Source organism: Zingiber officinale, chromosome 8B (assembly GCF_018446385.1).
Source record: "Zingiber officinale cultivar Zhangliang chromosome 8B, Zo_v1.1, whole genome shotgun sequence".
NCBI lineage: Eukaryota > Viridiplantae > Streptophyta > Magnoliopsida > Zingiberales > Zingiberaceae > Zingiber > Zingiber officinale.
This window is the reverse complement of record NC_056001.1, coordinates 101,871,834-101,884,693: the sequence shown is the minus strand read 5'-3', so window position 1 is coordinate 101,884,693 and position 12,860 is coordinate 101,871,834. Positions and strand designations below refer to the sequence as shown.

Genomic DNA, 12,860 nt, shown 5'->3' with positions numbered 1-12,860 from the left:
GCTCTAAACGAGCCCGAAAATGAGTCCGAGCTCGTTTAACGAGTTAGGCTCGTTAACTTTGATAATCGAGCTAATAACGAACCGAGTTCGAACTGTTCGCGAACTTGATAATTCTAAAACGAGCCGAGCTCGAACCTTGTGATAAAAGCTCGATTCGAGCTCGAGCTCGAATATAACTTAAACGAGCCGAGTTCAAGTTCGAGCCTAATACTGTTCGGCTCGATTCGACTCATTTACATCTCTAAGGACACCTGTGTTATTTTAAAGAGAAATAGGTAAAGTGGAGTGCCTTTGATTAAAAAAATCAAAAATCAAAAAGTACATCCCTTGATGATTCCAAAAAAATAGGAGCATTCTTTTAATTTTTGCCCAATAAAGAACTCCTCAAGCAAAGTGTAATAGAAAACTCTCCTTAGCGTTAAGGTAGATTTGTGGTCAAAAAATAACTTCATTTGAACCAAATTTTCCAGCAAAAATCTTTTTTATTCAGTCATGGTGTGTATCTCTACTCTTGGATCAACCCTAAATATCCCAAAGGTGAAGAGTTATGATACCATTTTTGTCTTTTTCACCATCTTTTGCATTGCAAGGTTATAGTTGATGCACACCAAAAATCTATAAAAGAATCTCTAAACCTGAAGGTAGATAATCTTCCCTTCTGGTTTGCCTATCATAATAAAATTGCCAACTCAATCATTGTTGCATCTCCACATCATGGCACCAGAAAGCCTTCTTTTCAGCCTGATGGCCATTCTTCCCTGCCATGGAAGCAAGCAGATTGATGCCCATTCTAAGGAAATTGAGAAAGATCAAAGTACAGATCCCTCCATACACAACCAAATCAAGCAAGCTCCAATCTGCAACTCCCATCAACAGGCCAATCGAGTTCTCTGCAACAAACATCCAGCTGACACCTTCCACTGCCAACCTGATCGCCAAGCTCAACCTTTCCTCCCCAAAGACCCTGCACACCATTCTGGAACAAATAGCAATGGCTGTCAACACTGTGGCCTTCGACCAGCCCCGGTAGCCTGAAAGGCTCCCGCCGAGGACCAGTGCATCCTTGCGGCACACACACGAGGCGCAGAGGCTGGAGAAGGTGGACTCCCTCAGAGCTGCCAGCCCTGTGTAGTAAGCCACCAGGATTGAGTCCAGGTGCAGACTTGCATGCAGAATCCCAGAAACTGTTGATGCTTCGAGCACCGAATACTTCATGTCGCTCTCATCTCTGTTTCTGAAAGCCAGAGCTGAAATGTAGACGAGTTGGAGGAGAGCTGGTCCTATGCGTGAGAGGGGGAACATGGTGTTTATCCTCTGTCCATTTGCCAAGATTAGGACAACAAGAGGGAGTGCAATTGGACCTGAAGGCAGCAGATACCTTCTCTTCAATCTCCCAATACCGAGATCAGCTGCCGAGGTTGGTCTCTGGCTGAAATCTAGAAGAGTGAAGACAGTGGCAGAGAAGAACGACATAAGGATGAAGAGGAGCACAAGAAAGTCGACGACCGGAGTGTAGTCTTCCTGGTAAGTGCTGTCGCAGAAGTAATGGTAAGGGCAGTTGATGAGATCCGTGGTTTCTTCAACCTGCCACCTTGTGCACTTGAAGAACAGCTTCTCTAATTTCTTCATACTTTGCACTCCATAAAGTGAACCGGTTCATTGAATCATTCTTCCTTTGTTGAGGCTTTATCCTCTTCTCGCCTCCAAGTTCCACCACCCTCAAGATTTTGTAGCAGTTGAAGCTTGCTTTGGACCTCTTGATGTTGGTTGAAATGGAGCTTTAGCTTCAGGTGTCAAAAACCTAATGAAAAGGTCCACCTGCAGTCTTAGAGTGACAGATACAAAGATATGAGTGATCCAGAGTTATTTTTCGGTGGGTGGGTTAGGGGAGATGAGAAGCTTGTTTGACTTGGTTTTGAAGGGATAAGAACTCATAGTTGCAAGGTTTGGTGATGATCCATCATGAGAAAGTTCCTAATTGCTACTCTTGGCAAATACAAAAGCAGGTGAGGCATGAGGTAATTTAACAAACAAATTAAAAGAAGAGGTTTTTGCTCCACCAGGTATGACCTTTATGTGGTTCATCAGCAGATTTTTATAAAGTTAAAAGTCAACTCTGCTGTAACTGTCCAGTTTTGAGTCAGAGAAAAGGTTAATGGAAAGGCAGTGGAATTGCACCAAGCTTGCACAATAAACAAACAGGAGACAAGTGGAAGTAATGCATTTATAATTGATGTCAAATTCAGATGATCTACCAATAACTTTGGCCATCAACCTCTACGCTATCTGACTGGTTTAGCTTCTGTTTCAGGTTTGGCAAGTAACAGCTTATGCCAATAGCAGTACAACCAGAAGACATGAGTTGGATCGTTTCTGACTCAACCAAGGAACACAAACAAGGTTAAACTATCATATTCTAGTGCATAAGAAGCATCCAAGTGTACTTTATATGTAAGAAGCATCTTGTCATCTATCTATTTACAAGTTTCAAGTACTAACCTAAGCATAAAAAAAATTCTAATACGCTTGCAGCAAACTCATTCTTAAATGGTTGCAACTAATGCTCACATAACTCTTTTTCATTAAACTGAAGAAACAGAAGAATATTTTTGCATCACTTTCAACTATTAGCTGTGTGGTCAGCATCCAAAATGTCAGCCACGACAATTTTATAAACTGAAGCATGACTTGTAAACTGAAGCCAAAAGGATCATTTATCTAATTAATTAGGAGAAATTTTACAAATTGACAATTGATTAAAATAAGTCCATTTGCTCCCATCATATCCCTGTATGATTAAAACTAGTAGGATCGTAGCAAAGAATATTGCTAGTTGAAGTTAGAAATGCCCACAATGAAAAAAAGAAGAATAAGCTCCCAACAAAGGATATGAGAACATGCAACAAGTTAACATCGCCTTTTGTCCATCAACCTCTAAGTTCACATGCAAAAGACAGAATGCAAAGCAAAAAGTTGCTCATGCTGTCGAATGTAGAACTCTCAGAAAGTGAAACCAGCTACCCAAAATAGGTCATTGACAACCCTGTAAGTAGATTGCAGAAACAAATTTGGCATGCATGCAATTTCAGCAAAGCATAATCTTCAGCACTTTTCATTGATGCATACTATTTGTTACTTGCACAGGCATAATCAGCTTTAATGAACTATGACAAACAATATTGCTGATGAATGCTACAAGTAATAATATTAGGAAGCACCTTATAGTAAGCCGAAAGACATCTGGAGTAGGTATAATACATCAAGGTCATCCTCCTATACAATTTCCACACCAAATTTTTTGAAGACTAAATAAGAATGCATCAGTACATGTGTTAACAGAGACAAGTGAGAAATCACTCTCCGATCCATTTTCATCTGATGGATTGAACGACAAATTATTATGACAATATACATTCCCAAAGCAACAATATGTATGTGTTCTATAAAATTAATCTGAATGGAACAAAAAACCAAAGAAACTTGAAATATTTAATTCTAATCTTAAGAACTGAACTAAAGTATTATAGAAACTGAACTAAAGAAAGTTATAATATCTTAATTTACTTTAGTTTGGTTATGTTTGGATAGTAACAAATATATAATCTTAATTAGTTTTTCTATCGACTGTTAATGACAATAAACCATTTAGATTAACAAACATAATTAAGAATAATACAATTTCAGTCCTATAGTTAGATTTAGTTGGCAGTCTGTAGAAGCCACCCAAGAAGAAAACTCTGAAGCTCTTTTCCAGAAGAAGCCAAACAGAAACAAAAACTAGAATGTGTCACAATTCAGTTTTAAATGAATAATAAACACCGCAATCAAAATTCTTTTAGACAGTGACCAGCAAAAAAACAGATTTGTACACTTCTATTTCCCAGACCAAGAAATACAGATTACGTATTGTCAAAGGTAAATGGCTAGAAATAGTAGTCATGAGTCCAATTAACAGCCAGATACAATTTAAGTACAAGAAAAGAGAAATAGAAAAGAATTGGGTAGAAATATTTTCAAAATTGGACAAAAGGTAAACTATCAGCCTATCAAAGAACCACAGAATCAAAAAGTGAATAAAATTGACAGTAGTTCGACGAGCAACTAAATACAGGAAAAAATGCATAATCATAGTTATCAATCACTACTAGATATAAACGAGCCGAGTCAAGCCAAGCCAAGCCTCATGTTATTCAAGCTTATTTGATAAGTTAACCGAGCCAAACCAAGTCAAGTCAAACCTAAAATGAACCAAGCTGTTAAAACCATTATTCAAGTTTGATTTGGTTTCTTTTTGACAAACTTGATTCAAGCTTGATTCATTTATATATTATCGACCCCTCAATTTGAGCTTGTTTGAATGTTTGAAACGTTTACATTTTTAACCTTATTTGATTAGTTCTAACCTTGATACTACAAATTTGTTTATTCGTTTTGAGAGCTCATGGATATTGTTCATTAACATTGTTTACGATCGGCTCATATCTTTATTATTATTTTGTTATATATAATTTAAGTTTATGAACTTTTAGTCCAACTAGTAACATCCTAGAATTTTCATCCCGATGGAGAAAAATGCCTTGGAGCGTTGTAGCTGGGCTTCAAACCGTAAGTGCTTGGGAAACTATGTGAGCGCCTTGCAATTGCACCATGGCCCGGGGGAGTGTTCAAATCTTTATTCATGAATATTAACGAGTTAAACATATGCATTCAAATTTGTTCATTTAGTTTAATAAGTTGTTTGTTCATTTAATTGACCTAGTGTATAGTGAATGAATATAATCAAACTCTTACCAAGCTGAACAAAAAATTTGCACATGAATATTTGATTCATTTTCAATCCAAATCACTGTCAAAGGTACACTTAGCAATAACGAATCAATTTGTCAGACTAATTGAAAGGAAAAAATCTTTCTTAGTAAAGCATGACCAATCAGTAAGTGGAATCGAAGATATAAAAACAAGAGACATAACAGTCTTAAACAAACAGAGGAAGGATTAGTCAAACAATATTCCATTATTATTATCTGATTACCGATATCTGGACTTGATAAAAAGTACTTAGGTAGACTAATCTCACCTATACAGGAATAAAAACACAAGATGTAATGCATTCAAGCAGGGACAAAGTAAGAAGAAATTTCCATTTATCGAGGGAAGCGCTTGAATGTAATAAAGACTAACACGAGAGAAAAACGAGATTGTCAAGCGTCAATCATGACGTTCCACAAGGATACATTAGCAGTATAAAGAATGCACCTATGGATACAGGTCTTATGACCCCCAAGGCAAGGAATTACTTAATAGAATCAGTTTGTATTGATCAAAAGAATGAAAGTGAGAGTTTTCTTTTCGTGTTTTGCTTTCCTAATTACATCAGATCAGTCAAATTCAACAGCTAAAGAATTTACAACAGTAGGAAAATGAAACTAAAGATACAACGTGCAATGATACAGTAGTTGAGTATCACAACGAGGGTTATGTTTGATAGAAAATAGTATTGCAGCAGGATTTACATTTGGTTGAAAATAGTATTACTGCAGATATTGTTCAATTGAAAACAGTTCGAGTAAACGAGTTGATCTCTATAAGTCTTCCACACTGCAAGCAGTAAATATCTCACTCTAAAAGAAAAATAGACCATTACTCTACGCAAACTGCAAGCTGTTGAATGGGAAACCATCTAAAGCAGTTCTCTAACGATATAGAATTCTGAGATGGCAAATTTTGTACAAGAATTCAGATACCAACATGTGGGAGACAGTTCGATGGGTCTTCATCATCACAGTCACAACAAAGACAATTTGACTTAAGTCTGAGATGAATTGAATAATCAACAAAAAATACACAGACAATAAGATTATAGCAACTGATCAGATCTAGTGTTAAGAAGTAGTGCAGAACATCCAAATAACCTAAACACTAACGAAAAATACTAGCTTCCCCAATTCAAAACACGGATCGATACATGCACGAGTCACGACAATATGCAAGTAATCCAGCACAGAAATCAGGCAACTCATCTTAGTTCCTACGGCCTCCGTACCCACCGGGCCGGGTCGGGTATGCCTGGGCCGCCGGAGCATCTGCCTGCTTCTCGACTCCAGGGAGGTCAGCCATGCCGAGTGAAGCAAGCATGTCTATTGTCTCCTTGTCGACCACAATCTGGTCGACCTTGATAGCCGACTCATCGGGAACGAAGTCCATGCGACGCTCGCGCTCCTCCTCCTGCAGCTTGAGGGAGATGCCGCGGACGGGGCCGCGCTGGATGCGGCGCATGAGATGGGTGGAGAATCCAGCGATCTTGTTACGGAGACGCTTCGAAGGGATGATGGCGACCTCCTCCAGGATCTTCTTGTTGGTGTGGAAGTCGAGGGTCATCCGCGAGTAGTACCGCTCGATTACCTGGCGGGACGATTTCTTCACCGTCTTCGTTCGAACGCGGCCCATCTCGGCGTCGTCTCTCTCTTCTCTTTCGCTGCCTGGGTGGGTGTCGGCGCACGCTTCCTCAGATGAGCTTCGAGGTGAGCCGGTGCGATCGATCGGCTCTGTGGCGGAAGCGTATTCTTATATAGTAAGCCCGGGATTAGATTTAGGGCATTCGTAGCCTGTATTTTTTTCATTTTAAAAATAAAAATTATGTTTGGACTTTGGAATAATAACTGAAAATGGGCTTTGATAGAGTTTTTTTTCCTTTTAAAAAATGTCAGGTAATGTATTTTAGAATTAATTAATTAATAATAATAAATAAAATATTAATAATCCATTAAAAGTAGATGAATAAGTTTGAATACTAATATTTATGAATATAAATTATGAATTATTTATAAATAATGTTCATAATTTTCAAATAAAATGTGTGAATCATGTTCATAAATAAATTCTTAATAATATGATAGATAAAAAAATATTTTTTAAAATAAATAATTTTTTATTATCAAACTTAATCTTCAATTAAATAAATTTAAAATTTTAAATAATCAAATAACTTAAATACTTGATTCCATTGGTTCTATTCTAGAAGTCACATTCTCAAGAGTACGAGAATGTCTAGACATAACATCTGTATCGGTATTCTTGAAAGTATTTGATTTTTCTTCAAACTCGGTCCTATCTCATTTTTTAGTGGTCGGAGGAACTTTCGAACTTATGGGTTGTGATGATAATGGTGGAGTAGACTCCTCGAAAAATAAAGGCTCATATGAAGATTCTTGTCTATCATTTTGTACGAATTCACCAATATTATGATCAAACACATAACCTTCTAACAAATTAGTACTTCAATTGCCTTCCATCTCTAATGTTCTTGAATAAGTGTCATCTTCTAGTCTCATTGAGTATTTTCCTGTAGTAGTTCTATTTCAAATTGCAATTCTCAGATCTTCATAATTCTCAAAAGTATTTGATCGAAAATGATCATATTTTGGGTGAGACTACAAAGAATTAAAAATATCAAGTATTAAAACTAGCTATAATTCTAATCATAAATGTAAATTTTATTATTTCAAATAGAAATACTAACCTTAAAATAATCCTTCCATATTTCTTCAAGAGCCAAGAATTTCTTCGTCTCAGGATCTCATCTAAAACCAGAGTTATGACGTATATGCTTATAATAGTTAATGTACCTCAGTTTGAACCACTTTAAACGACTTTGAAATTGTGTGAAAATTTTTTGATTGCATGTTTTTTATTTAGAGGTGCCAGTATTTTTGTTTATACAATTTTTTTTTGTTAAAGATTTCACTTCTATCACGTTATCCTTGAGTGGCAGCCTCAACCAAGTGATCCTGTCCGAAAGCGAGAAGGTGGAAAGCTGGAGATATGGTGGTTTCGCTGAACTCTCTGCTCTACAAAATAAGTAGCATCAGTGTCGAGTTAAGAAAGGGGTCCTCGGCATTGACCCTCCGACACTCAAGTTAGTCACCAGAATAGTGGAAGAAAGTAGAGCAATAGTAATCCTAGCGCAAACAATGAATCACACATACCTCCGCCGGTGATAGACCTCCCTTTATATAAAGCCTTAGTGGGTGACGTGCATATTCCTCTAGGCATGGACACGTTCTCCAATATATCCTATGAAGGGATTTATCAGGAAAGTATCTCTGATACCATACCTTAGTAGGGCATGCATATCCCTGACAATAAAGTAGAAGCTTTCGTCGTACGATCCGCCTGTTGACCATGCCTCGTGTCAACGGCACTAACTCCTAAAAGGATATTGAGAGATACAACACTAGTCCCGTTGCTTGGCCGAGCGGAGTAGCCACTCGGCTGAGACCTCTCCGCTTTGTCGACATCAGCCACTCTTCCTTGCAGTGGCTGGTTGTAGTGGCTTATCCCTTCCGATCAGACAAACTCTTCCGTCTCCTTTAGCATCCTGCTGCTCTATACTGAGTGTCTGCTATCTTACCATATTATCTCAAGTTGGATAAGTAGTCCACTCGGACATGTGTCCTGTTAGTCGGGTATTGACTGCCCCCACCGGCTGTTACAATTATCTTCCGTTCGACTCTTTGACACTCTGGCGTTGACCACCTTGACTTTAATCTCCACCTTGACAATTGACCTCGTGCCAAGTGGACCTCCTTATATCGCCGCATCAATAAGTTTTAATAGTTTATTGCTCTCTTCAATTGCCCATACATTATATTTAGCTTGTTAAATCTCCTAGTTGTCTATACATTATATTTAACTTGCTAATCTTTCATTGGTAATATCACTTAAATATAAGTAAGATAGAAAATAAATACATAAGCATGAGAATCTGGAAAAATAGGCAACAAACCTATAATCATGTATCATTCAAAATCACATATCATTACACATATTTTGTTATATATTTTATGCATGATAAAACATGAAGATGTTAGTTTTTCTCATTCTAATCAAACATTTTCTGTCAACATTCAAGATCTTGTATCCATTAATTATTTTTTCACTTGTTATCCACATGATTTCTTCATCATCTCATAGAGAAAAAAAAATATGACACACATATCCTTTGATTATTTTATCATAATGATTTCAAATTTTTCATAAAAAACATACCTAAAAGTTGACGGTGAGAACCCTCGATTGTGTAATTTTATGGAGAGAAAGGAACATCTTGTCTTGTGGGAGAAGAAAGAGAGGAAGAAAATTGGCAGCCGTGATGAGCAACGACGACACGAGAGGATGAGAAAGAGAGGAAAATACCAAGAGATGGAGAGAATGCCAAGGGAATCAAGAGAGGAAGATGAAAAGAGAGAGTGAAACCGGTAGGATATGGCAGGGCGTCGTCGGCCTTCACCGACGACGGCTACAAGGAAGGGGCGGTGGTAGTGTCTTGATGCGGGTGTGCATGTGAGAGGGTTAGAACGTCAAAGAGGTGAGTAAAGAAAACTGTTAGTGTATGCACTTATGTGCCAAGACACTACTTATGTATTTTGTGGATAAATAATAATTATTTAATAAAGGCAAGAATTTATCATTAATTATTTACTTTTCTGTACGTATATGATTAATGATAAAGTCCCGCAGATTAATGGGTATATTAATCTGAAAGCAGTCTTTGATCGGATAGATATCTAGAGGGGACATGGATATCTAGATCAACGCTGAGTATGACTAGGTCGAGATAGACCGGAGGGATGGATATCCAAGTTGTACTTGGGGGTGCCTTGAGTTTAGAGGTACACTGGACACGATCCGCTCAAGAGGAGACCACATATTAAGTATCATTGGTTATTCCTCTTATGAACGAGTGTAACTGATCTTTTGACTTGAGACCTTCATTTATTCTATGCGTGGAGTTATGTGCTTTGACGCCGTTAAAAGCAGTCTTTAATCGGATTGTGATTAATACGGTAGTTGGGTGTATGACAAAGCGTAGAGAGAATAGTGTTGAGTCAATAGAGAATTCATCGCTCTCTTGGATTAGGAGTTAACAACCTGGCCGCTTGATAGAGATATTAGTGACTCTAAATCCATGGCCATGGGAGGAATGATTTATCATTCAAGAGAAGTCTATTATATCTTGGAAATCAAGTAAAACAATTAATTTGATAATGATGCATAATGTATCGAATTAATTGGGATGTAGGATTTAGATGAAGAGATTGAATTACACAGTAATCGGTTCATAGTGGTTTACAGTTTATGACTGATATTAATTTTATCACGTTGGGTGGCTAAAAACTGTTGCTAGACGGTTACCTTAGTCTGTGTATGGATTTACACTGCCTTCGTGTATAAAACCTAGAGGGTCGCACGCATAGCACGTAGACATGAACAAGAGTATCGGAAGCGAGTCGAGATCAAGATCAAATATGGATTTATTTGATACAAAGAAGAGAGAATTCGAATAGCCATAATCATGATGATTAATGGAGAATTCGAAAAGTCATCATAATAATAATTAATGAAGAATTTGAAAAGTTATCATAATGAAGGTTATAAATGAAGAATTTATGGAGCCTATAACTCTTCATCTTCCTTATTAATGAAGATCATAAATGATGAATTAATTGAAAGCTTAACTCTTCGTATTCCTTGGAAGCTATAAATAGCCATCCTCGGAAAGAATCAAGGTAAGGATTTTCATTCTCTCCATTTCTCCTTCGTCAACTTCGTCTTCCACCGAAAGAGATCGGTAGTGCTTCCAAGACTTTGTCGATCCAAGTGGCTAGCACCTAACGGATCGTATCAAGTTCGTGATCTAGTGCGCGTGGATACCGCTAGAGGAGTCACACGTGGGGCTCTTATCTATTTATCTGTCTGTGATATCATTCACACCTATCGAGGACTCGAGGTATGTTTTTATATAATTTTGTGCAAAACTATATGTACCACAAAAGATCCATGATTCAATACATGTCTTCCGTTGCGCTCCGAACCCAACAAAAACAAGAGAGAGACGTGTATGATTAAAAGTATATAGAAATCTCAAGGGTGAGTAGATGATTTATTTGTTTGCTAACCATATGCAGTTCGGATCCTCTGTCCCCAAATTTCTCTGTTCCTGTGTCCCCTGCTGATCGGACGGACCAGATTACATCTCAAGGCATCATGACATCCTTAAGATGTGTGCAGTATCCTCGTGATGTGCAAGACATCCTTGAGATATAATCTGGTTTGTCGGATCAGCAAGGGGACACGAGGACAGAAAAATTTGGGAACAGAGGATCCTAACTCAACCATATGACGATTAAGTTATACTAAGTGTTATAAAGTTTGTACCCAGGAAATTATAAAAGAATACATGAAAATATATTGAAAGTTTGGATATCAAAAGATTTTCATAGAATTTTAAAAAATCAATTTTGAGTATCACATTACTTTTTAAAACTCTATAAAAATTTAATTTGGATACCACTAATTTTTTATGGAGTTTATAAAAGTTTAAATTAAATATATCTAAACTTTTAAAATCCATAGAAATTATTGAAAGCAATTAGTAGTTTAAGATTAAATACACCCTGCTTAGATATGAACTAAATTGAAGTCAAGATTGAATAAAACTAGTTATTCCCATGATTTTTTTTCTTGGTATAACTTGGGAAAGGTTGTGAGAAATGTTTGGGAGCAATATAATCATCTTTTATAAAAGATTGAATGAAACTCTTGCAAAAAAAATTCAAATCAAACTGGAATAAGAATCTTAATGACTTGATACATTTTTAACTTTGGTTGGTCTGATTATATTATTAAATAAGTTTAAACATTACAAAATTTAACTCGACTTAATTCACTTTCAACTTTATTCAGATCTATAATTTTTTTTTCATTATTATTATCCTATCAATCTTCTTTCGTCCATCCAAGTAAACAGTGCATTATTGAAGCGAGCCTCAGACAAAACCTGCTATTTTGGTCTTGTCTTATATGATGCTTATTATTATGTCTCCGATACCACTACTAAAATAGCATTTGAAAGTACACTTGGATGACGATGAATCGGATTTAAACTCGGCCCTATATTAAATCACTCTCATTTAGAGTGCATTTAAATCCGATTAAATACGTTATGGAGCAGATCTAAATTTATTGACTGGGTTTAAAAATGAGTTTGGGACGGATTATGAATTTTAATGAACCTATCCTGAGCTTAGCGGGGCTCCGTCGGGTTTTGAGCAGGATCGAGAAAAGACGGGTTGAAAAATTAGATGGAACGAGTCCAGATTTAAATCTAATCTTTTCTGACAGAATAAATTTTAAGATTAATCAAACTCGACAACCCGTCCTCTTAACATCTCTATTTAGACTAATTAGACTAGACGAGATGAGAGAAAACGCAGCCTCAGCCACGGCTGCGCCCACACTGCCTTCTTTGCCTCTACGCCTTCATTTGAATAAAAAATTTATGTAAATTAGTAAAAAAAAAAAATACCTGTACCGATTTGATTTTTACATTTTTTATAAATTTAGTTTAAATTTTTTTGATTTATTCATTAAATATATTCCATTATTCTCAGCGCTATGTTCATCTCATTTTATTAACTACTGAGTTATGTAGGACTTTTGACGGTCAGTTAGGAGAGGATGAATAATCTTATAAAAAAATGATTTTTTCTCAAATTTTATAGGTTTATAATAATTAATACTTGTATAAGATAAATAAGAGAGTAAATAAAGAAGAAAGTGACACGAAAGAATTTACTTGGTTATAATTGGGAAAGTTGTTAATCCAATGAAATTAAAAGCGCACTAATATCTCCTTCAGACGGAGAAACTTCTTACAGCAGTTGAAGCACTCAGTTACAAAACAATATTGAAAAGAAATGAATTACAAATGTTGTTCTGACCTTCTGGGACCAAGACTGTATTTATAATCCTGGTCAAGGCGTCTAGAAGGATTTCAGGCGCCTCTAGGGGGATTAATT

At 36.6% G+C, this 12,860-nt stretch overlaps 2 protein-coding genes across 2 annotated transcripts; both read right to left on the bottom strand.

Annotated features, from left to right (window-relative positions):
• Positions 1 to 545: 545 nt before the first annotated feature.
• LOC122014409 lies at positions 546 to 4,470 on the bottom strand. Its single transcript, XM_042570637.1, has 2 exons — positions 1,362 to 4,470; positions 546 to 1,280 (listed from the first exon to the last, which is right to left on the bottom strand). Exons 1-2 carry the CDS (start codon positions 1,627 to 1,629, stop codon positions 694 to 696), a joined length of 855 nt encoding a protein of 284 aa, XP_042426571.1. The 5' UTR covers positions 1,630 to 4,470; the 3' UTR covers positions 546 to 693.
• A 1,330-nt stretch (positions 4,471 to 5,800) lies between these two features.
• On the bottom strand, positions 5,801 to 6,556 carry LOC122017974 (40S ribosomal protein S17-like). Its single transcript, XM_042575705.1, has one exon. The coding sequence runs from the start codon at positions 6,445 to 6,447 to the stop codon at positions 6,022 to 6,024; it is 426 nt and encodes a 141-aa protein (XP_042431639.1). The 5' UTR covers positions 6,448 to 6,556; the 3' UTR covers positions 5,801 to 6,021.
• Positions 6,557 to 12,860: the final 6,304 nt, after the last annotated feature.

What these genes read in the sequence shown, in the direction of transcription:
- LOC122014409 (XM_042570637.1), bottom strand. Translation starts at nt 1,629, where the DNA reads ATGAAGAAATTAGAGAAGCTGTTCTTCAAGTGCACAAGGTGGCAGGTT. An exon ending in AAGGTATCTGCTGCCTTCAG is followed by an intron (nt 1,281 to 1,361) that starts GTCCAATTGCAC and finishes TCTCACGCATAG; the next exon opens with GACCAGCTCTCCTCCAACTC.
- LOC122017974 (XM_042575705.1), bottom strand. Translation starts at nt 6,447, where the DNA reads ATGGGCCGCGTTCGAACGAAGACGGTGAAGAAATCGTCCCGCCAGGTA.